We start from the raw sequence: 24,864 nt of genomic DNA on the forward strand, positions 1-24,864 counted from the left end.
CCCCCCCCCCCCACCTTCAGCAAGATGAAGAGAATATATACTACAAATATGTGAATCAGTCATCCGATTTCAGTTTCGTACCATATAGTAGATGAGTCAGGAGTAATACCAAGAAAGTAACCCCCAGGTTTAAGCAAAGCTGATACATTATGCAATAGCCTCCTTGCTTTCTCTTCACTATCAAAGCACGCCTGCAAGTAAATATCAGATTAATGTCAATGCAACTAACAGATGCTAGAAGTGTATATAAAGAAGACACTAGTACAAGAACAGCTAACCTGTAAATTGTGCATGCAGAAAACGACATCGGCCTGCTTTTCCTTGTCCTTCCAAAATGAGTCTACATCTTCCTGCACAAAAATGTACATTCATATAATTGCCAACTAGACAGAAACATACAACAAACCTCATAACTGAGAACACAATACACATCCATACAAGCAACCAGTCACACAAATAAGGAAAAGGATAAGAAGAATCAAGGCACTAAAACAAAATTTCGACAAAACATAAGGAACGGTAAGAGACCAAATAGGTACTTGCACATTGACTACTTGAAATGCGAACTATATCAGTTAAGTGGGGAGGGTTGAGGATTCAATCTTTCACAGGAAAAGCTCATTTCAACCTTGGAGGTGAGGTAGATAACACTTCAACAGTCTTGGCTATTTTACTTAAAAACAGACAACAGAAATTGATCGAGAGTAAAATATAAAGCAGCAACCCAACTGCCAAACAGAATCTGATAATGAAAACCAACAGAATACTGGATTCACAAGTTCAATTAGCATAGACCAAATAAAATACGTCCAAAAAAGGAATAGTTGTTGAACTCACAATACAAGGATCGAGCTCAATGAACTCAGATGTGTAAGCCTTCCGCTGACTCTCCCACGCTTCCTTCACTTCATTCACTCCCGAAGTTTCCACATCTATTCAACACAGTTTCAAATTTTAAGCTACAATCAGTGCGTATCTATGCACTACTCTCAGGTTCAATTAATATGAGGGAGTTTGACTGTATGCGAGTTTAAGAAAGAAAGATTTTTTATGCATAAGTTATATGTGTGTGTGTGTGTGTGTGTGTGTGATATACCAAAGCACCTTTAGTATCTTGTTCCTAAACATATTATAGATATCAGTAAAAGCATGGCATTAAGGGAAAATAAAAAAATGATAAAATTAAAAAGTTTCTGATGACAAATACATGTCGATTTTCTTTAGAATCACAAAAGAGAAAGAGTGTCATACAAAATAAAATAGATACTATGTATGAGTATATATGTGCAAATGTATTGTGTGTTTGCACATACATATATATACAATGTGTATGTATTTTGTGTATCTCAGGCTAAAACGCTAAGTCAGTTATTCTCATACATTAAAGCCTTTGGTGGACAGAGTTACCCGGTAACTTTGTTGGTGAGAGGTACTAGCTGGTAATTCTAACAAGGGAATCAAAAAAGAAATTCTTATGCCAAGAGAATCAAAAAGATATCATTTTTCCCTATTTCAATAGTATAATTTTTCAACAAACGGGATTCAATTGCACATCTATGCCTCCTCCCCTAAGGTAAGCATGTCCAGAGGTAACAAGCACCCATAAAATTATTCAAGATGCCCTTTTTAAGAAAAAGAATGAAACAGAAGAGTAATGATCATCCTACCAATGCCAATATAGTGACCAATTTGAGCTTCATCCCACTTCTCCACATCAGGTACTTTTCCACAATACATATCACATACCTACATAATACATGTATCAGAAATTTTCCATATACATCAACACCCGCCGAACTAGAATTTCGAATTTATGAGTTCTACATTCTAGAAACTGCATTTTACTTGATTCATGTTTTTAAAAAAAAAAACCATAAAAATTGACTAATTCTACCTAATACGCTGCAACCTCCCACAGGTATCAAGTAACCATACATATTAAGTGAATTTTCAACTACAAGTAGAGATTTTGAGCAAAACGAAGGTGTATCTCCGCCATAACATTACAAGTGAAGCACAATAGTAAGAGTAGAGAGTACATACAGTGGCATATGGGGAGACGAAGATACTGATAAGCACATTTTTGACGAAATCGAGAAGTCGATGGTGAGTTGACTCGGCAGGTCTGTGAATCGGGAATGAATTCGCCATCATCATCATCGCCTCTAAAACCCACACAAAAACCCTACTGCTCTCGTTCACTTGTAACAACCATAGTTGCTCTATTAATTCAACTTTTTTGTTGGGCTGATTTGATTTTGTGTTCTTTTATTTAAATAAAAATAAAAAAATTGAGAATACTATTAAAAACATCTCTAATTTTAGGGTGAAATGTTAATTTCGTGTTTGAATTATATTAAACTTAAATACATTTTTGATTTGTCATATGACATAATAAATGATATAATTTTTAGCGAGAATTTTGGGATATATTTTTATACATGTAGCGAGATCGGAGGTATATTAAAATTCAATTAGTCAACTATAATTTTTTTAAAAAAAAATTGTCAATATTTTAAGGATGAAACTATTAAGACGCTTCAAATTTAGGGGTATTTTCCGTGCTTCTTTGTTTAGGATTTAAACTTATTTTTATCTCTATGTCAATATTTATACTATACCTAAAAAATAATTAACCTATTGATAACATTTATAGGGGATCGTTTGATAGAGTATATAAGAATAATATTAACTAAGAAATATTAATAACGACGCAATTAGTTATGTCGGGATTGGTTATACTTAATTGTTTGATTTGTTGGATCAAATGATTAACTAGGATTAGTTATATTAAGATTACTTCTTATACAATGTTTGATTTACTTTTAAAATAACATGTATTGTGCAATACAGGTTTAAGTTTCGGGATACAAACTCACTTTAATTAGGAATACTTTACTTTCAAATGTGGGACTTTCCTACATAAAAGTTCGGATTTAGTCTGATACCTTTTAATTAGAAGTATCAAATTTGAATTCCCTTAAATAAAAAATTGTCTTTGTTTGAGAGCGTTTTACCATCCAACGTGTGCCCTAACGCGAATTCAAATTTAGTTGGGTAGCTCTTAACCAGAAGTCTCGAATTCGACTCTCTTAAACACATAATCACCATTATTAAAGTGTGATTTACTATCAAATATGGACCATAGCGTGAATTTAAATTTAGTCGGGTAGCTCTTAACTAGAGGTCTCAAATTCGAGTCCCTTCAACACATAATCACCTTTGTTAAAGAGCCCTTTACTATCCCATATGGACTCTAGCGCGAATCCAAATTTAGTCAGATAGCTTTTAACTAGAGGCCTCAAATTCGAGTCTCTTGAACACAAAATCACCTTCGTTAAAAAGTGTTTTACTATTCAATGTGAACCCTAACGCAATCCAAATTTAGTCGGATAGCTCTTAACCAGATATCTTGAATTCAAGTCCCATGAACACAAGAGCGCCTTTGTTAGAGCGTGTTTTACTATCCAATGTGAACCCTAGTACGAATTCAAATTTAATCGAATAGCTCTTTCACGAGTTTTCGAATTTGAGTCCCTTTGAACACAACATCACCTTTCTGATAGAAATGACACATTCTCTTCCCATATTTTCCTTTTCAGACTACAATACCAAAACAAACAAGTGATGAGTACAGAAGAGACTCTTGTTGAAGCGGCGCTGCGAGTTCTCAACACTGCTGAACCTGTTGAGAAAGCTCGCATTGGTGACGAAGTAGCAAACAAATGGCTGCAAGGTCTCATTTCTCAGCCTTATAATCCTGCTGAAGAACTCCCTGTTCCTGATCGTCCAGCCCGTCTTACAAATGTAATGATTTCTGCTTAAGCTCAAATTCTTGTTTGTTATGTCTATTACCTGTTCGATGAAATGCCCAAGTGACCCAAATGCTTGTTTTACTATTTTTGTGTGTTAAATTTTCTGGGAAATGCTTATAATGATGAACAGGTGAAGTTGGTGTCACCAAGTCTCATGCCTAAGCTTGGAAAAGCAGGAAGCTTGCAGAGTAGACAGGCCATTGTACATAGTCTTGTACACACTGAAAGCTGGGCTATTGATTTGTCTTGGGTAATTTAAAAAATTTCCTTATTTCCTTTGTTTCCTCTACTTTGGTTATGTATTGCCAAGTATTAGCTTGTGAAGACATTTATAGGGTGTAAAATGATAAGATGAATTAGTAATAGAGTAGGTGTTAGTATGCTGAGATTTTTCGAATAGTACTTGCTTCATTTGTCATGTATCTTGCTCTTTGTTGTCATATTTTCTTGCAATATGCGTCAAAAAAACGTCTCTTTTGAGCCGAGTGTCTACTAGAAACAGTATCTCTAACCTTTTATGGGGTAAGGTCATCGAACCCTCTCCAGATACACTTGTGGGATTATAATGGGTATGTTGTTGTTGTAGTACTAGTCTCACAAAATAGCAGACTAGATATAATTTCTCTAGTGGGATGTATTGTTTTGCACTAGAAATGGGAAGAGAAATGGTGTTGTTCTTGCAAGTTGCAAAGAAGTTACTAAATACAGGCAGTCAGCCAGTGAGTATGGGTACCAACTGCACCCACAATTTTCACTGTGACAATCAGATTTGAACTTAGTGTGTTTCTGTGTGTGTTCCTATAACTATATATATGTAACTTAAGTTGTAGATGATGGCCCTGCCTACACTGTATAATTACTCGTGGATAAAGAAACATTTAACAAGGTTGTAGCTGTTGTGACCTAGCATGGTGGATGGTACCTCTATTTGATGATTCATTCTTGGACACATTTATGCATTTTTGAGTCCCACTTGTCAAATGCAATTATTGAGTAACTATCCCTGGATGATTATATATGTCATTGGTCGTCTTACAGGATATAGTTGCTCGATTCGGCAAGCAGCAGTCAATGCCAAGAGAGTTTTTCACTGATTTTGTAAAGGTTGCTCAAGATGAGGGGAGGCATTTTACTCTACTTGCAGCACGGCTTAAGGAACTAGGTTCATTCTATGGAGCTTTACCTGCTCATGATGGCCTGTGGGATTCAGCCATTGCTACTTCTAAGGATCTGTTGGCTCGTTTGGCTATTGAACACTGTGTTCATGAGGTTCTCTCTTCATCTCTTACACCTTATAAAAGAAATCTGGATATTCATGAATGAAGTAACAAAAAGATATTTTCTTTGTGAAGTCTCAAATGATTAAGCTTGAACCACACTTTATGCCTTTCCTTTTGTCAATAATTTTGATGATAAAATCCATAAGCCTTTAAAATAAGGGTTTATTCCAGAAAATTCCTTTGCACTATGGAATGCATCCATTTTAACGTGAAACATTCATAATGTAAGAGCTGACTGTAACTTGTAGTTTATACTAATGTGAAACAACCCAAAATTGAAAAACTCAAGAATTTAAGGCCCCTCATTCATGAGTTTTTTCAACTATTTATTGTCACTTTAATTTCGTTATGTTACTTAAATCTATAACATGATTACAGTCAGCAGTCTGCAAACTAGAGCTATCTGGTGCCACTTGATGATCATAACAGGCTGAATTTTAACAAGCAGCTGCAATTTTGCATTGTGATATCATTATAACCTCAGTTATTTTGATGAACTAGGTTATAGCCTCAGTGATTTGTTTATTCCTATTTCCTAACATAACGTTCACCGCCGACATTAGCGATCCTCTAGTAGTTTTCCAGTTTAACATGATAACCAGGGTGTAATAAAGTGATTTCATGTGGTTAGACGTATTAAGACATGTATGATGGATATCATAAGTCTTAAATATAAGCAAAACTTAAAAGTATTAATCAAAGGCTTGTTTTATGCAGTTCATCATCATTCTACTTTTGTGGTATCACTTTCACCTTTTTTATATTTATACTAGGTTGATGACTTCACATTTTCTGATAATGTAGGCCAGAGGACTTGATGTGATTCCAACAACAATATCCCGTTTCCGCAATGGTGGTGATAGTGAAACAGCTGAGTTACTGGAGAATGTGGTGTATCCAGAAGAAATAACTCACTGCGCTGCGGGTGTCAAATGGTTCAAGTATCTTTGCTTAAGATCAACAAATCCAAATGTGAGTGATATTCCTTCAGAAGAAACTAGTAATGTAGACAATGAAGTGATTCAAAAGTTCCATTCCACTGTGAGGACATATTTCAGAGGGCCATTGAAACCTCCTTTTAATGAGCAAGCAAGAAAAGCTGCTGGATTTGGTCCACAATGGTATGAGCCTCTTGCTGTTAAAGATTTCACAGTACTATGAAGGTCTCTCCTTGATGGTAGAACGTTGTAGCAGATACCCTGCGGAATTAGTCGAGGTATGCAAAAGTTGGCCCAAACATTACGGTTTATTCCAAAAACCAAAGCTCCTCCTCTGGTTTCTGTAAAACTATATTTCAAAATTTTCAGGATATTAAGCATAAATGTTACACTAGATTATTGAGGGGATTCTTCAAAATAGATCAACAACTATTTGTATCCTTCTCAATTCTCATCATTGAGTTTTATATTTATCAGTTAATGTGTATGGAGCAATAATTTTCTTTTGGTGATTAACAAAAGAAATTTAGTTTAGCTGTTACATGGTCTGTAAAAGTAAGGGAAAACATTACATGAGCAAGAGAGGAAAAAATCAGCTTTTTATTTGGTAAAAAATATTGAGGCACCCCTATTGTACAACTTTACAGGGAGAACAGAAGTGTCATAAACTTAGCATCTCAGAAGAAATGGTAGTATCATTGGTATTGGAACTAGTCCAATTTTATGGACCTCAAATCATTTCTATCTTCAAGAACAAAAATGGCACCATTAATACAAGCTTGAGATCTGAAAGAGGCAAACTATCATCAGAAAAAAGAACTACGCCGCCTGCACAGGTTGTCCTGTAGGATATTTTGTTCCCAGACACTTCATCCGTATTAAAGTAGAAGCTTCTTGATGTCACTGAAGTTAGATGACAATGCTGAAACGAACGCACCTGCAAGATTGATTGAAGAGATGTAAACAGGTGAACTACAATCTCTACTTCGGTAAACTATACAAGTTTTTAAAGATGAGAAGTCTGAACTTACCTCCAACCTTCCCATCAAAGACGCGATGATCAGCTGATAATGTCAAACTCATTTTGTTAACTACAGCTGGTTTCTCAATTCCTGAAAAGAAGGAAGCGAAATTCAACTAGTTAAAGAAACTACTATACATCTCAATCCTAAACTAGTCGGTGTGGTGTTGGCAATATTTCAGCAAATTGAATAAGCAAGAAGAATTTTCAGTTAGAACTATACCGTCAGCACCAACCACAGGTTCGACAACTTTATTGCCCCTACCAACAGCAATTATACCGGCCTGAGGAAAGAGACAATGTTATGGATTTCAAGCTAGAGATTTATGAGCAGTGACAGGAATGACCTGTTCTGGAGAACTATCAGTTATATAACTCACCGGTAACAATTCAGTTATAAAATTTAATGCATCGACTGTAGAAGTTCAATAGTTAAGGAGAGGCTGACATAAAACGCTAATCTATTCGATCAAAGGGAAGGAATAGCAGATATTTTTCATGCAGGGGTGCTACAGGATGAGAGGGAAGAAAAGTATAATGACCTGAGGAGGGTTGATAATTGCACAAAACCGATCCACTGGAAACATGCCCAAGTTTGAAATGCTGCAAAAAGAACACAGAAGATATAATTCCTGCCCAATAGAGCTGCTCTTTACAATGCCTAGAATCTGAAGTCGATTATTCACCTGAAAGTGCCACCTTGGAATTCATTAGGTTTAAGCTTTCCAGCTCGTGCCTTTCCAGCAAGCTCCTTGATCTTTCATGCACAAGTAGATGATAATGAGAAGGTAAGAAACCACAATGAGCTGGGATATTAGACTCCTAAATAAAGACAGAAAATATACAGTATATACATATTGCAGAAAATATTTCTCGTGCTAGCTTCTATGAACAAAATTGCAGTTCCCTTCAAAGTATCAAAATCCTATAGTTTATACATTAAACAGAATTTCAATATCCCCACTTAAAAGAAAATAGTGTCTAGCCTTATCATCCAAGATATTGAAAAAATAAACAGTTCAACCTATATCCCTTTTTACCTCCGCAGATATTGAGGATATGGATTTTTGATCAGCATTCCTGATAATTGGGGTCATCAAGCCCTGAAACTCAAGAAAATGGAATGAGCACAAGATTTGTACAAAATCCAACAAAACAGTAGTATGCTGCATACCTTTTCAGTGGCAACCGCAACAGATATATCGACAGAATCACAAAGCACCACCTCACCTTTTCCATCATCCCAGTAAGCTGTAATGGATTTAAAGAGAAAGCTTTTCAGTGAACTAGCATTTCACAGGAGAAAGTGTCTTTCACTAAGCTAGTCATCCGCAAGTAAACTAAAAGTCTATGTAGTGAAATTCAATGAAGATAATCATAGATCAGGAATGAATTGATTTAGTAACCGGAAAACCATACTTGAAGGATATAGCCATCAATTAAATACAATGACTCTGCATCCTTTTCTGCTATTCTTGCTTGTGAGGGTGGGGTTATAGCTTTTAAGGGTATTATTGTGAGCAGAGAAGTGCTACAGGTTTCTGAAGAACAGTTCAGCAAAAATTACACACTCTCGATTGCTGGTCTAGATTGTATCATGATGTACAGGAGACAAATAAGGAAAAAGATCACCTTACAATTTTACAGTATCCTAGACAAACACCAACAAATCGACAGTTGCTATCAATAGTTATTATGAATGCCAGGAGAAGAACCAAAAGTACAATAGGTTTCATGGAAATAGTGGTCTCCATTAAAAGTTTGTTTGAATGAAGAGTTAGAGTTAGACTGTAAACAAAATCAACTCTTTCCACAATAAGTTGCAATATATACAGAAGCTAGACTGTAAACAAAATCAACTCTTTCCACAATAAGTTGCAATATATACAGAAGCAAAGAGGATATAGAATTCTTTGGCCAGTTTGACCAAAAGTTTGTGATTCCACAACATGAAGTCAACAGATAGATACTCTTTAAGTTGTGGAAAAAAGAGAAAGAAGCAGTATACACATATAGAGTCTGTTAATCTGTAAATGCATTTAAAAAAAAAAAAGAAATTACTGGATAACAACTGTAGTACATAACCAGACAAGTCTCCTATTCCGTCCGGAAAGAGGTTTTGCAAAATGAGACGAGAGTTCCTCCTCTACAAATTGAGTATTTTTTCCGTGAAGAATAGTTAGATACTGAAGACTTAAGAGGCTTCACTCCAGACCAACAGAGATGGTACATGATTAGGATGAAGCCTAATGGGGTTAAGTGTCTCACTGAATGCTTCTTAGTAAAAGAGATTGTAGGAGACCCACTAGACCTCTGGAAATAAGAGAGCTAGCATGCTTCATTCATATAAATGGAAATACATAACTTATAGCCTCATTTCTCAAATTAAATGTTCAATTCTGAACTTACAAATAAGAAAAAACTTGATACACCATGAGCATTTGAGACACAACAACAACATACCCAATGTAATTCCACAAAATGTGGTCTGGCGAGGGTAAAGTATACGCCACCGTACCCACACCTTAGTAGAGAAGTTGTTTTCGTAGACCCTCGGCTCAATAATAAACAACTGATAGTAATGGAAGTACAAGAATCAAGACATAGTGACAAAAACAGCATATAGTAACAGAACAGTTCCACAACAAAATAATATGATAGTTGAAGAACAAAAAACTACACAAGTAATCTACAATTACTAGTATGGACGAACAATGCCTACTAACCTTCTATCCTAATACATGTCCTCCACAACCTCCTATCTATGGGCATTTCTCTGTAAGCTGAAGCTACAATTTCCTGTGTAATCACCTCTCCCCAATACTTTTTTGGTCTACCTCTACCTCTTCTTGTACCCACTATATCCAACCTCTAACACCTCCTCATTGGGACATATGCACATCTCCTCTTCACATGCTTAAACCATCTTAGTCTCCATTCCGTCATCTTGTCCACCACGGAGCTCACTACCACCTTGTCCCGTATACCCTCGTTCCTAATCTTATCGCCCTTAATATGCCCAAACCATGAGCATTTAAGGGAAACGGGAAAAATGACAAGTCAATTATCATCAATGGATATTATTATGTCACAGTAATATCAATTATAAACTCTTAATTTTTACCTAAAACAGAACACAATAAACATACATTTGTAAAGTATTATACGATATCTTTTCTTTTTTTGACAAAAAAGGATTATATGATATCTAAGTGCATGTTACAACAAACACCATTAACATTTAACTGGAAAAGCTATCTTTTGTCCCTCCTACATCTTCTTTCGGAGATCATATGATCTTTTCCTGACATAAGAACTAAATGAAACTGATTGGGAAGTATCAAAATTGAGAAAAAAAGATTCTGGTCATTCATCTAACAAAGCTAGAAAGTTGCTTCCACATACTAAACAAATTCACAATTAGGTTTCATAGCTAACTATGCTTCGCTTCATCCTACATTTTAGCTGTTAATGAAAAATAAGTTCAGAACTTCAATTAGCAATGAAAATACTAATAAAAACTCACCATTTGCTCCTGGTACATTTCTTAATGTTGCTGCAACCACTTTGATTACAATGTCATTCACAGAGACTTTAACATCATACTTTTCTGCACAGAATAAAGATGTGCCAGATCATTATGAAGGAATATCAGCACAAGCAACAATACAAATTAAACACCTTAATTCTATACCTTTAAGTTCCTTTCTGAAGGAGAGAAGAGAGTCCAATATAACATCTGTTAGAAATGAATAATTTGAAAAAGTTCCACAAATTAGATATTAGTAATTACTACTCATAGCACTATGAATTTTTTTCTTTGATGAAGTAATTAGTTCTATTGCAGGCATCAAGTAGATGCATAATAGTTACAAAAGCTTATTAGGCACTAAGAACTTGAGAATTGACAGAACCTGTGGACAAATACAAGTGAGGGGTAGATTGCTTAGATTCCAATAACCTTGCTGCTATCACCTGCAAAATATAAGGATTGAGAGACACAGCAAATCAAGTACGAGATGTCATCTGTGCAAGTCTCCTACATGCATAAAAAAAACACAGGAAATGGGGGTGAAGAATACATTGATAGCACATAAACTTAGTGAAAAATAAGAACAATGTAGAGCATAAGCCAAGTCGAAAGTGGATCACATATAAGAAAAAACCAAGATGAATACACTGCAGAAGAAGCACTACACCAGAAAAGAGGAAAACAAATAAGACAAGATAATACCCTACCTGGAGTCCTAATTTGAGCAGCTGATATCCTACTTGGGGTCCTTATTCGAACAGCTGATTTATTAACATATTTCTAATTTTAGACTGTAGATGTTTAATTTTTAAAGGTAAAAATAATTATTCATATTTCAACTTCTCCTTGGGTGATTTACAAACTGAACCTTCTAAGTTGAAATTTCACAGATCAACTTGTTAGTCTTTGTTCAATGCTCATTCAACAAAGGAAAACTCACTAGGTCTAGAAATGCAAAGAATGATTTTTAAGAACACCGAAATTTTAACTTGGTTATTACTGCCACCTTGATAATTTTAGTCAGCAACAAAGTTTTTAATAGAAAGGTGTAACACATGTTTATTTGGTAAACAAAACACAATTTCTTTATTGAAACAAAATAAAAATCTCCCCAGAAAAAGAACAAAACCAAACTCATTTCCATATTAACAGACAACCTTACAAGTATTATCAGTTAAGACTCTCAAATTCCTTTAATAAGTCGTCTTTCTCTTTAAATCTAAACCTTTTCATCTACAGTTGTCTGTCCAAAATTTATTTTCGAAAAGTAACATACTGTTGACTTTTTTTTCTTTCTAAACCTATAGACTTGTTATTAAGTCTAAAGCATGATATTTAGGAATTGTTACCGTATTTCAACTAAGATAGATAGAACAAGTACTGTGAAGGTCTGGTCGTCAATCTTGCAAAGTAAATGGTTGCAAACAAATTTTATGTTTACTAAATTATCCAATCCAAAATTCCAAAGACAGTTGTTTTTTTAACAACAATGTGATATACTAACCGTAAAAGAGTAGTTCATACAGGGGGGTGGTATTTTTTTCAATAAAATAAACTGTTATGGTAATCAACTAGTCTTCAATAGAAGGTTGATCAAAGACCTCTTAATGAAGAGTAAGAATTACACAAGAAAAAAGAAGAAAAAAAAGAAGAAAGGAAATAGAAAGAATCAAAAGTATTACTCCCTTCGTCCCATTTTATGTGACACCCTTTCCTTTTTAAGTTCATCCAGAATGTCACCTTCCTATAATTAAAAACAATTTAACTAAAAAACTCCCCTTTTACACTAAATGAAATGATTTACAACCACACAATTAAAGCTCGTATTACATAGATAAATGAAACTGATCCTTACGTCCAAGAAACAAGATCGTCCTTCATTTTTTCTCAATGTGTTAGCAATTATGATAGTATATAACATAAAATACCTAAACAAAACAATTAAAGCTCTATCGTTTAACAAGTATAATAAGGTAAAAGTGTTAAATAACTGCTGATGGTAGTTCATAGTACCTTGCGAATTTGACTATTGGGTAAATCTTCATAAGCATCCTTTTGCTGTCCATCAGATTTTAAATCAAGTGACTTTGTTGGAGTAGCTTGTTGGTTGACCTGAGGAGGAGATGGAGTTGCCTTCCCAACTGATGAATTGTTGCTTGATCCCTTTCCAGACTTCAATGCAGCAAGAACATCTCCCTTTAACAAGGTACCACGAGGACCAGATGCTGGAATTGATGATGCATCTAAACCATGTTCCGTAATTAATACCTTAGCAGCTGGACTGATTCTATTGAAACCTGTTGTCTGAGTTCTAACTTCAGTTGTGACATCATGATGGACCGGCTTTTCTTCCTTAACCACATTGTTGCCGCTGATCGATGTCCTCACAGCTTCAATATCATTTTCATCCTCAACCTTGCAAAAAAGAAGTGTTTATTCCACAAAATGCTAAGAGTTATAATCCATAACTGAGTAACTATACCAGATAAAATATTTTTTAAAAAAAAGAACTACAACAAGTCCCAACTCTAAATCTGAATATACTGATTTGCATCTTCTAATGGTTAAGACAACAGAAAGTTCTAAATTTCTCACAGAAGGTGAAAAAAAGAGAGGAGCATCAGCAACTTACCATGATTGCAATAGGCTGCCCAACAGCCACATCTTTTGAACCTTCAGGTGCCAGTATTTTGGCCAAGAATCTACAAATCACACCAGATAAAAATATTTTTTTGTGGCCAAAGAAAACAAACACATCAAATTGTAAAACCAACACTGAATCAGAGGGAAATAGTTTCATAATCTACAAGAGCAAACAGGATACACATGGAATGGAATGTCTTCTACTTCAAAGACTAAAAAACATGATAAAACCGTAACAAAAACAACCTCACATACTCCCTGAAATAAACAGCAGTAGATGTAACTAAGAAGGCCTCCGCCATAGAAAGTCAATATGAAGAGGCTAGGAAGGATTCTTCCTTCAATATTTTGAGGCTGCTTTCTGGATAACTAGAAAGTCCTAAGAAATAATTACCTCATAGAAAGTACAGTAAAAAATAGTAATAGTTATATATCTCTAACAGTATCTTATTTTCTTGCAATTAAACATCTTATTTAAAATGTAATGGGAAAGTTTACCCTTCTTCAAGACTTTCATGCTCAAGAGTTGCTTTGTCAGTTTCTATCTCACAGAGAACATCACCAACCTCTATCTGTGTCAAAATAAAAAGAAGATAATAGTTACACATGCTGTTTAGTCCATCCCTGCCCAGTGTCTGGGGTATTTGTGAAAATTCACTAGCACTTATAATGCAGCACCAACCTTGTCACCTTCCTTTTTCCTCCATTTAAAAATGTTACCTTGGTTCTATAGGTAAGAATTCAAACAAAGAATTCATCAGCATTGACAGTAAAGGAAACAAGTATAGCATGGAAATGAAAGAGTCCATTATTAACTTTCCATACCATGGTTGGGGACAAAGCTGGCATATCAAGGATCAGATGTGGAGGAAGTTCAGATGAGCTGATATTCGCAGGACTCACTTCTGTAGCCCCATCTCCCCTTGCTGCATCTGTCTGAGAAGATGCTTGATTTTTAACCTCTGATGCACCACCAACGGTAGCAGGGATTTTTTGTATGTCATCTGCTTCTTCCACCTACTCAAATTAGCGAAAAATATTTACAGTAAGAGATGCCCATGGCAGTCTACACAACCCGATTAAGCTAAGCATGTAGGAAATGAGAAGGCTCTGAGACATCCAATATAGTGAGGCAGAAAAACATTGCAAGAATTTCATCTAAAGGTGACAGTCATCATAACTTTGACGAGGAACATAGTTTAGTTCATAGTAAGGTAGAGAAATTAGTTCATTCTAGTGATATGAGCTGCTGATTGAGGAACCAAAAGACAAGAACTTGCTAGTAGATTTAAAGCATTCAATCATGTCTAATTAGCCATGAGATAATTATTGCCTTTATGGCTATATTTAAGTAAAAAGGAAAACAAAACTGGGATTAGGCAGTCTATAAAGATCCTTCCAAACCAGGATCCATTTCTATTAGAAGGCTGTCTTGTTTCCACTTGAGTTTACCTCCTAAAGTATTCAGTGAGCACTCTTATTAACTTCAGTTTGTGCTTAAAATACTTTCCTGCCTTTTTATCTTTGCTACTTTCATTCGATCTCAACCATGTCAGGGAATTCTTTACAGAACTGCTACAGTAAGATTCCCTTGACAAAAAATCCTCCTAGTTGGTAAACTCTGGATAGAGTTGGTCCGCAAATAAATAAATGGAGTTGAAGATGTTATACATTTGCCTTCCTCCATTTCCTTTTTTTTTAAACCTTTTTCTTCCTCTCGTTCTTCGTAGCTAGTGCATCTTTTTGGGACTTCTGGGTCACCCCACTCACAATAATTAAAAAAAAAAGCATATTCAAGTTGGTGCTTAAGGAGAGTTGGCAAAGCCACCAAGAAGATCTATTGGTAATCCTCCAAGAATCTTTTAGTGTTTTTTGGACAGAAAGGAACTGAAATGTTTAAACGGAATTTCAATGCCAAAACACTCCCTAAAAGCTAGATGTTTGCTTAACTTGTTTTGCTGGAGCAATTGAACCCCTGTAAACAGCTCTGGCCAATTTTTGGTCTTTATTAGCTCCCTAATCCTATCATAGTCTCTTCTCATGTATTGGAGCTAAGACAACTTCTTTTGCATCTTCTAGATGCCTTTTTAATGAAACCTTTCCTTATTACAAATGGAGTTAAACTCAGTCGAGAATACCAACGAAAAAAGTTCTGCTCTTAAAAGAAAGAAAGAAAGAAAGAAAGAAGACCACAAAAGAAATTAGTGGTTGTCTCTCAAGGCGGGACACTATCAATATATTGCGTGATGCATACATTACTTTCTCCTCCAAGTTCATACTTGAAGAGGAGAACCTGATACCATTCGTTTTTTAGTACAAAGGACGGAAGTGTCCTAATCCATCATAATTCCCAATCACTTACCTTTCTCATAATTATCTTTTGATATACAAGGACTCTTTTAGATAAGTCAAGACTTCTAATTAATTTCTAACCAAGATGGCTTCAAAGTGACAGAATATATAATATTCGGCTATCACAAAAAAACTAACCAACTATTGGCACAAAAAGAAAAAATTTATTTAATTCAAAATACAAGTGAAGCAAAAGGATTTCCTTTAGTGTCCATGCTGGTCTTTTAAATCCTTATAAGATTCATTCACTTCTTTCCAACCAAATCATCAAGAACGCACAATGAAATTGTCTTCCGTATCTTCTTTTTCTCGCCTCCATCCTTTTTTTAGTTTCAAAAAAAAGCTACTTCTTACAGCATTTGCCACTATCTAGTAAAACCCAATATAGTTTAACAAGGAAAATATGAATGCCCATATATCTGATGCAAACTACAGTGTACTATGAAGTGGTTCCTGTCCAGCATATATTCGTTCTCTTCCTCAGATTGTTTGCTGACAGCATCCTACGTAATATACCATCTCAAATACACCATCTTCTCTGGTGCTTTAGTATTCCAAACTTATTTACAATCAGGCCTTAAATCCCCTCCATTAAGTAGGCCTCTATACTATCATTTAACAGAGAATCATTGACTGCCTACCTCTTGCCATTTCATTTCTATCATCTCTGCAATTTGTATGTAGCAGTCAATCTTCCGTAACGAACTCTCGACTTCCGTTCCAATTGCTCAAACACTCTTGGAATTCAATAAAAGGACGAGCTTTCTGATTGGAGAGAAAAAATGCAAGGTTGCTTGACTTTCAACAGTTCAATGCAAACCCATTTCGTGGTTAGGGCTTAAAGAGCAATGTTGTATAGATAAACATTGTTAGTATGGCTTTCCTTCAAAAACACAACACAAAGGGCTGATAATTAGAGAACTTTGGCTGATACTTATAGCATGGTGGCTTTAGTAAACTTCTGAAGAAAGAGAACAATGTGTAGTCTTATTAGCAGGAAAAGCTTAGAATGTAAAAACATTTGATTTTATCAGATAGTAGCTACAATACTTGCAGAAAACCAGATACTACAATTTCCACGAGGGAATGTATTTAGTCTTCAATCTTTCATATTTACACCAATTTCAACCTGCTTTGATCTATCGGTTTGTTGTTGTAGTGGGTGTCAGTCTTCCAACTGTCAGGTCTCTGATAGGCAAATCAATATTAAATTGGGACCCACAAAATAATTTGTTTACCAAAGAAGCCTGTGCCTTTTTTGTTAGAATACAACTATTTTAAAAGGGGGGAGGAGTTGACAACTTTTCAGAGAGAACACCCACTTCCCAAAATGAGAACTTTTAAACTACCTTTTTTTTATTTTAACTGGTAAGGTTGAATTCTTCAGCATACCTGTATGCTGGCTACCTCCAAAAAGGAATAATTATAGATTTCCTATCAAATCTATAATCTGCTCTATATCATCTATACAAAGCTGTTTACACCAAAAAAGTGGACACTATACAATTCCATTTAAGCTACCTACTGTTTATGCGAACAAAAGAACAATAGAAACTCAAAAAAAACGATTAGAAATTCTTGGGGCGTAACACAGACTTCTTTTTCCATTTTGCAGCAAAGAATTCCAGAGAAGAAGCGAAAGAAAAAGAGAAAAATGCAGCATTATCACTTCAATTATATTTTGTGGTGCTTGACTGAATGGAGATAATCACAAAATAGAAAACAAAGACGAAAAGTGGCAGGAGAAATATCTAAGAACTTTTATTACCGTAATTGCTATAGTCTGTCCCACCGGTACATCTTTTGTTCCTTCAGGGACCAATATCTTTGCAAGGAAACTGCAAATGATATCCCCAAACAACAAAACCAATTACATTAAAGAAGTGCATCCGTTAACAGGATGATTAGAGTGAGTACTTCAGGCATTTATGAACAGCAAGAGCATCAGGAAGAAAACTAATCACATCATACGTAAAGAATAGCAATAACATCATAAAAGAACACTACTTACCTTGTCAAAAGGAAATTTTCTCTTTTAAGTTCTAAGCAAATACAGCACAATTGGAATATAGGCTTACCCTTCTTCAAGAGTTTCAAACTCAAGCGTTGCTTTATCAGTCTCTATCAAACATAGTACGTCCCCTGCTTGAATCTGTTAGGAATCCGAATTTAACAAAGTGTAATAAAATAGAAATGTCAGTTGTTGAGCCTTAATACTTTAGCAGGCATTATCTTTGTCTAAAGATTGTACTACTTTAACTTTCGGTAGCCATGAAATCAACTGACCTTGTCCCCCTCTTTCTTTATCCATTTTGCTATATTACCTTGAGTCTGCAGTGAGATGAACATGTAAGTTAAGAATTTCCACAATAATAAGGAAATGATAAGCAGAAAACTTCATCATTCATAGAAATAATGCCACTAAGATTACCATTGTAGGGGACAAAGCTGGCATTCCCACCTCTGTATATGAAGGAGCCTCTGCAATAGTAGGAAATAAGTATTATAACATTTAACAAAGAAAGACCTCATTTCTGCCACATAAGATCTCATATTATCAGTAGATTCTCACACAGTTCAAGATAAAAGTTGTATAACGTGTCTGAAGGTCACCAAATATCTTTCCACTGTCTTTCTAAAATAGAAAATAAATTAACCGAAGGGGAAATAAATATACAGCTTAATGGAATAAGACATTCTCTCCAGTACATCTTGGAGAGCATGACATGCCTAACACCTTAGAAGCTAAAAGGACTATCTTATCGCATATATAAGTCAGAGATTTAACTGCTTTTTAATGTTTCTGAATTATGTTACAACTAAATGCACCATTAGCCAGATTTTCTATCTTAAGGCTAAACATTCTTACACTTCCCAGGGCCACTGAACTAGATGAAGAAGAATTGAGTTAATACACGTGATTCAACGTCCAACATAGCATATACTAAACTGATAAGTGGAGGACGAAATCATTATTTGGAGAACACAAAATACACATTTAGTAATCTAACATTTGCTGAACAGGAAACACCTCAGATTTAGCATGCATCAGCTAGGACCAAAATTGTCTTGTCGGGCTTCTTTACAATTATCTGTAGCAGGTGAGGTGATCAAAAGTGTTGAACCACAGAACAAACACATGTATAAATTTGAAGAGGCTTATGTCTTCCCAAATGAATCAGGGTAATGGAACAGCCACTGGAATATTTGAAGTACAAGATAACACTTAAAAGTAAATACATTCTATAAACCAGAAGTCTCCGAAACATCAGATTTGAGCATCAGGTCGGAGGATGTGACTTATCATTCAAACAACAACTATGTCTCAGTCCCAAGCAAGTCACGGTCGGCGATATCGGGGTCGGCTATATGAATCCTCACCTCTCCATTTAAGCTCAACTCATATCATCATCATACCAAATAAAAATGAAAGTGAAAAATAAATAAAAGTATATACAACTAATACTCCCTCTGTTTCAGTTTAACTATCTTAGTTTGACTAGGCACGAAGATTAAGAAATAAGGGGGACTTTTGAATTTTGTGGTCTTAAACTAAAGATGTGCGTAATGTTGAAAAATGCCCTTTGAGACTATTTTATTTTTTGGAGTAAAGGCAACTTTGTATTCACAAAAAAGTCATCAACAAAAGATGATAGGAACATTTACAATCCACATGGTATGTGCACTTTCCTCAGTGAGGACTACTCAACAGAAAAACTTTACAAGTTACCTATGAAGTCAACTATGTCTACTTTATACCCTACAATATCCTGTTTACACCAAAAATAAAGTAAACTAAGGCATTGGATTCTAATCTTCAGGCTGTTGGTCCCTTTGCCCTCTAATCTTCTAGTAATAAACATGCCATGTAAAATATGGGGTTCAAGGAGTTACCAAAAATAGAAAGAGGCATTCTTTTGTACAAACTAGAAAGGGAAGTGCACTTATTTTGATACGGAGATAGTAATTATAATACTCCCTCTTTCAAATTTTATATGGAACCCTGTCATTTTTAATCCGTCCCAAAAAGAATGTCTACTTAGTATAATTACAAACAATTTAATTTGAAATTTCCCTTTTACCCTTAATGAAATGAATCTCAACCACATAAATATCCAAGGAATGTTTTAGACCATAAGTTTCAAAAGTCTTCCTTTTTTTCTTAAACATTATGCCAAGTCAAAGGGTGCTACATAATGAGGTGGAGGGAGTAACAGTTTTAGAAGTTCCCTAACAAGCTAAAACCTATGTCCAACTAGTAGATATCACCTATATGAATCATTTTTTCCATTGTGCGCTATCTTTAGCTTAGTTTGCACTGGCTCCATCTCTTTATATTTCGATTTATTTATTATTTAAAAAAACATGGGAGCTCCAAGAAACACATCCCTATTATGTAATGAAATGATGACATTTGAAGGGGCTACTTGTTATAGAAAAACAGTATAAATGAGGAGTTCAAGTTAGATATAAGAACATGATCAAAGCAACGGTCTCCTACAAATAATGTTACTAACATGACCAACGGGAAAGGACTTATCACGTGTTTCATGCAATTTCTCTTAGATGTTAGAAGTTGAAAGAATTTCTTAAGTTGTATTCCACTTTTCTTTTTATATGCTCTTATCAGATGGGCCCCTTACTAATTTTTCATTCCGTGTTGCACTTGAAATTCAAGATATGATGGTGGAAGTTACTGAAAGCAATCTATAAATATCTGGAAAGATAACAGCATTGGGTGGGAGCAACATCATTTGTATAGTGTGCTTACCAGCTGACGAGAAGTGCCGAACACCACTTTGTAGCTGCAACATTTCCACCATTGAATCAAGGAAACATAAAGTAATGAAATTTAATGGAAAGACATGTGTTGCAACTAACCTTAGATGGTACAACATGTACTTCACTGAGCAGGCGGAAATTTAAAGGCCTGACCAAACTTCAAAGTCATTGAATAGAATACGTTTCGAGAAAAAACAATTATGGAGCAGATTAAACTACCTTCAGCTGATTAATAATTAATAATTGCATTTAGTTCAATGAAAATATGACACTGATGCAACTTAATGTCTAAAGAAGCCATATCATCTCCCATGCAAAGATTCTAGCCTATCCTTGTTTGTCATTAACTCGATTTTCTGCTAAACCAGAATGATAATCAGTAAGATTATAATATGCAAAGACAAAGACTAACTAAGCAACTATGCTACTATTAGTATAGTATTGGCACTCCAAACTAAAAACTACAGCTAAAAGTCAAATCTTAGATGGTTATCAGATCAGAATATCAATCTCTCAAAAATTTTATTCACTAAGCATATGACATGAGAAATCCAGTTAGTGACCATAGTAAAATAGAATAATTTAATTGAGGAGTCTCTAAAATTTTATCACATCCATTCAGCCATAAATTTCTGAAGATACGCATCATCTTATTCATAGCATATATCCCAGTCAGATAGCAATAGGTTGGTAGTCGTGGAGAGAGAGACAGAGACTCAAATTGTCTGCAATCATACATGTGAATGCTGAAGACTTATGGCCATGAGCCATCATTTGGAAGAAGGATCTTTCTGGACATGATTGACAACAGAGTGATAGACAGGTTTACTAGATAAATCAGTTTCTTCATCACACATATAAAAGAAGTTAATGTAGTCAGATCTTAGGACTCTTCAGGTGAAACTTTTGTTTTTGTTCATTCCTTTTCCATCTCCTTGTAACTTTGCATCATCTTGACGCCCTTTTATTTGAACTTTAAGGAATATACGTCCCTAAATAACCTTCTTTTTCTCAACAAGATCTTAAACCATATCAAGGAGTGTATAGATAAAGTTTCTCTTTGAGATAGAGGGAGTATCATCTCATATCCAGCATCTATAAATTATGCAAAACAAAAACATCAATGTGGGACTCATGCCACCACCACAGACATGATAGGGAGGCAGAAACATTAGTCATTATGCTAGGCCCTTCTGAGGAAACGTATCCATCATTGCACAACTGCCCTACTCGACCATATGAAATCTGGAAAACTATTGAGTTGGGTTGGAGTCTCTATAGGACAAGAAAAGGCTTAACTAGCTTAATGCTTATTACTGGTTTTGACATGGCATTAGATCCAAGAAACCCCTTAAACCAAGCTACATTTAAAAATGAAAAATTAGTTACTAGCTAATATAGTTCTACCTATACATTCATTTTAATACTAAACAAAAGTCCTCTGGGAAAGGAAAAATTGTGTTAGTGAACTTTTCTTTGAGAAGAAATTATGTCAGTTACACCTTATTTAAAAAAAATGTCAGTAACACCTTTTAAGTTGAGATGGCACAATTCAGTAAATAAACCACTAGAATGGACTAACATCAGACCTTAATGAAGAAGCATCCACATCAGGAATTTGATTCAGCACCCCAGGAACACTGCAGCCAATAAATGATTATTGAAAATTTGCAAATCTAATAAATGTATTTAATAAATATTAACAAGGGAACAATGAGCATCATTTTTATGATGGTGGTTTTCGGGCAAGGCTATTCGTATTTTGACTATTCTACTAGGTACCTACTACCTCCAGCTTGTATAGAACCAACTATCGGGTAACTTTGCCCACCAAGGCTTAGGCAGATGCGAAGAAATCACCTACATGCTTTTTTCCTTGATCTCCACTATTTACCTCATTTTATTAACCACTAGCCACACTCTTAGGTGCATGGAAATAATAAACATCAAAATACACATTAAATTCTGCCAAAGTGCTTAAGAAAGAATGCATCTTCTTAAAAAGTTTGAACAAACATTACAACCATTGGAACTTGAGGAATTAAGTGAAAGTAGAGGTCTCTTGTGCAAATTTCGTATGCAAAACGACTGATAATAAGACAGCAATAATACAGTAATTACTCCAGTATTTTGCTGGCATACATCAATAGAAGTACTTGACTAAAAACGTTGGTGCATCACCCCACTTTTTCTTTATTTAATAATGAAATTATTTAAACTATATTGAAGGGGTGCAATCTCAATGCTGCGTTATTCAACCCAACATAAAAAAAAAACTGATTCTCCTTTTGTTTATCACTGAACAAATATGGACTAAAAAAGCAATTGGTATACATGCACAAAAGGCTTATGAGGAAAGAAACAAAGAATCAACAAGAAGATCTTTCCTTCTTTGTCACTAAATATAGTTGTCTCCCCCACCAAATTTATCCACAAGTTCAAAGTTTAGAGCACTCTAAAGCCTTTAATTCTTGTTTTTTTTTGAGCTTGCTTTTCTTGTTACTCCTTTTATTACTTCATCTTTGATATCTTTTTTCTATAAAAAGTACAAGAAATACTGCAACCAATGAGGCACCCAGTTCCATTTCATTTCTCACAAAGTATAACCAATCCTACAATCCTCTTTTCCATCTAAGCCTACTTATATTCATAATCAGAAATATTAGCATGCCTTGGTTTTTTTAAAATTGACATATTAGCATGCCTTTTGAAATGCACTGTATACCCTTAATTTGAATGAATATTACCTAAAAACATCACAATCTTCTTCTTTCACGACTGAAATTTTCCACCATAATGAACCCCCAATCCACATCCTAAACATGACGATGGGAACCTTCGGAAGAAAGATTACTAGATGAAGAACTCCCTCAAACTGCTATATGTGATCTTAAAAAATAACTCCTCTAACTAGATGAAAATCTTCAAATTACTCAACAGCAAACCAAGTAACTTACACCATAAATCAAATTAATATTCAAGGTTCCAAAGTCCAAACAGTTCATTAAAATGGAGCAAAATTGAATAATGCATTACACCACACACTTCTTTGCTTCTTCTAGCCTAATTAACCAAATATTATTCAATCTCAAATGCCTATAGCTACAAAATCCGAACGCGCAGCCAACACACACACACATATATAAATATAATCATTTCTAATTTCTCCTTGTTTTTGAGCTTATATCTAAAATCAACGCGAACATTAAGCATTTTATAATTCCTATTACAACAAGTATAATCGATTACAGGCTTTTGAGCTATCAAATTACAACGATTCAGAAAATGACAAAAAAATGTGAAGAGGAAAGCGTACTGATGGAGCGATCGGAGTGTGGAGGAGTTACAAGGACCGGCGGCGAGAAGACGGCGAGCTCGGAGTAGCGACGGAGCTCGGAAAATCAACGGATGACGAAGTCGAGAGAGCGCCATCGATCATTCACAGATCCACCACGCTTTTGCTTTCTTCAACTTCTATATGCTTATTATTATTCCGCTATGAACTTTCTTCCTCTTTTTTTTTTCGCTGAAAACAATATACAAAAGTATAAAAAATATATATCAACCCAATAACTTTTAGTAAATGGCAAAAATGGTCCCTTATGTTCGAGTATAGGTTCAAAATATCGAAATTTTATGCGATTTTATAAGATGTATTTAATTTTATAACACTATTATTACTTTAGTTTATAATTAAATTATTGTGAAATAATGGTAATATGTTGAATTGTTTTTTTATTGTTAATAAAGAAAATTTATATAAGATAAACTTTAATTCGATGTAATAATTTGCAAAATATCGAGATAGTATTCAGGAGATCTCTACTTGCTTAATCAATTCGATTATTTTTATCAATTATTTTATTTTTTTTATTTAAGTTTTTGAAATGAAAATAATGATATTACGATAATAGGGGTGGGCTAGGAAGGGGGGTTGGTGGGCAATGATTCTTTTGGTCTAATTTTGATGCCTATGGGGAATTAATAATTTGGTCCACTTCTTTATTCCAGTTTAACATAAATAAATAAACAAAATGTGAGAGAAGTGATTAAAAGTTCTTAAACAAAAAAATGTATTTAATTGAATGTCTCAATGGCTCTTTCTTATCATGAATGGTGGTTTTGTTTCATGTTTGCAGATTATGTACTAATTTAATGAATTTAATAATTTATTGGGCACCAACTCCTATATTGTGTCCTTTATAAAGTTTTGAAATTTTGAATTATTTTATTCACGCAATTCAACAAATTTAATATTTATAATTTACATGATATAACTAATTTCTTATTTAACTTATATTCGAATCAAACAATTTCATTGTAAATTTAAGAATTTTTCGAGTGTAACTAATGCAAACCCTATATTTCCAAATTAATGTACTAATTTCTTTTTCTCCCATTTATATTTGTTATTCTTATTTATCTTTTTTGAGTTTGCAAAATTTATTTGAGGAATTTGAATGAAAAACAGTAGGTCTGTTTGGGTTCATGATGAGTAAAA

At 34.6% G+C, this 24,864-nt stretch overlaps 3 protein-coding genes across 8 annotated transcripts in view; 1 reads left to right on the forward strand and 2 right to left on the reverse strand.

Moving 5' to 3' along the window:
- The window catches only part of LOC107003229 (mRNA cap guanine-N7 methyltransferase 2), a 6,442-nt gene extending 4,188 nt beyond the window's left edge, over positions 1–2,254 (reverse strand). For 2 of the 4 annotated variants that reach the window (XM_027912662.1, XM_015201528.2), the window contains exons 1-5: positions 2,044–2,253; positions 1,668–1,746; positions 838–932; positions 279–350; positions 82–191 (exon numbers count right to left, since the gene is read on the reverse strand). In XM_027912662.1, coding sequence (XP_027768463.1) covers positions 82–191; positions 279–350; positions 838–932; positions 1,668–1,746; positions 2,044–2,160 — 473 coding nt within the window. In that variant the 5' untranslated portion in view covers positions 2,161–2,253. Of the gene's footprint in view, positions 1–81; positions 192–278; positions 351–837; positions 933–1,667; positions 1,747–2,043 lie in introns of all 4 variants that reach the window. The other 2 variants (XR_003575030.1, XM_015201526.2) reach the window with 2 other exon arrangements.
- A 1,035-nt stretch (positions 2,255–3,289) lies between these two features.
- On the forward strand, positions 3,290–6,481 carry LOC107004653 (uncharacterized protein HI_0077). The gene is made up of 4 exons (XM_015202944.2): positions 3,290–3,807; positions 3,946–4,065; positions 4,854–5,084; positions 5,900–6,481. The coding sequence occupies exons 1-4, from the start codon at positions 3,628–3,630 to the stop codon at positions 6,254–6,256; spliced, it is 888 nt and encodes a 295-aa protein (XP_015058430.1). The 5' UTR covers positions 3,290–3,627; the 3' UTR covers positions 6,257–6,481.
- A 125-nt stretch (positions 6,482–6,606) lies between these two features.
- Positions 6,607–23,885, reverse strand: LOC107004652 (dihydrolipoyllysine-residue acetyltransferase component 1 of pyruvate dehydrogenase complex, mitochondrial). Of its 3 annotated transcripts, XM_015202943.2 has the most exons (24): positions 23,680–23,885; positions 21,953–22,003; positions 20,463–20,520; positions 20,353–20,386; positions 18,013–18,062; positions 17,868–17,912; positions 17,660–17,733; positions 17,350–17,419; positions 14,055–14,246; positions 13,912–13,956; positions 13,728–13,801; positions 13,219–13,288; positions 12,855–13,001; positions 12,600–12,758; positions 10,969–11,029; positions 10,749–10,793; positions 10,581–10,664; positions 8,229–8,305; positions 8,095–8,157; positions 7,741–7,811; positions 7,597–7,657; positions 7,278–7,338; positions 7,065–7,145; positions 6,607–6,970 (listed from the first exon to the last, which is right to left on the reverse strand). In XM_015202943.2, the coding sequence occupies exons 1-24, from the start codon at positions 23,793–23,795 to the stop codon at positions 6,912–6,914; spliced, it is 1,848 nt and encodes a 615-aa protein (XP_015058429.1). In that variant the 5' UTR covers positions 23,796–23,885; the 3' UTR covers positions 6,607–6,911. The 3 variants fall into 3 exon arrangements, with proteins under 3 accessions (XP_015058429.1, XP_015058428.1, XP_015058427.1); XM_015202942.2 differs by having other exon boundaries at positions 12,600–13,001; positions 20,463–20,511; XM_015202941.2 differs by having other exon boundaries at positions 12,600–13,001.
- Positions 23,886–24,864: the final 979 nt, after the last annotated feature.

The sequence above is a fragment of the Solanum pennellii genome, chromosome 11 (assembly GCF_001406875.1).
Source record: "Solanum pennellii chromosome 11, SPENNV200".
Taxonomy (NCBI): domain Eukaryota; kingdom Viridiplantae; phylum Streptophyta; class Magnoliopsida; order Solanales; family Solanaceae; genus Solanum; species Solanum pennellii.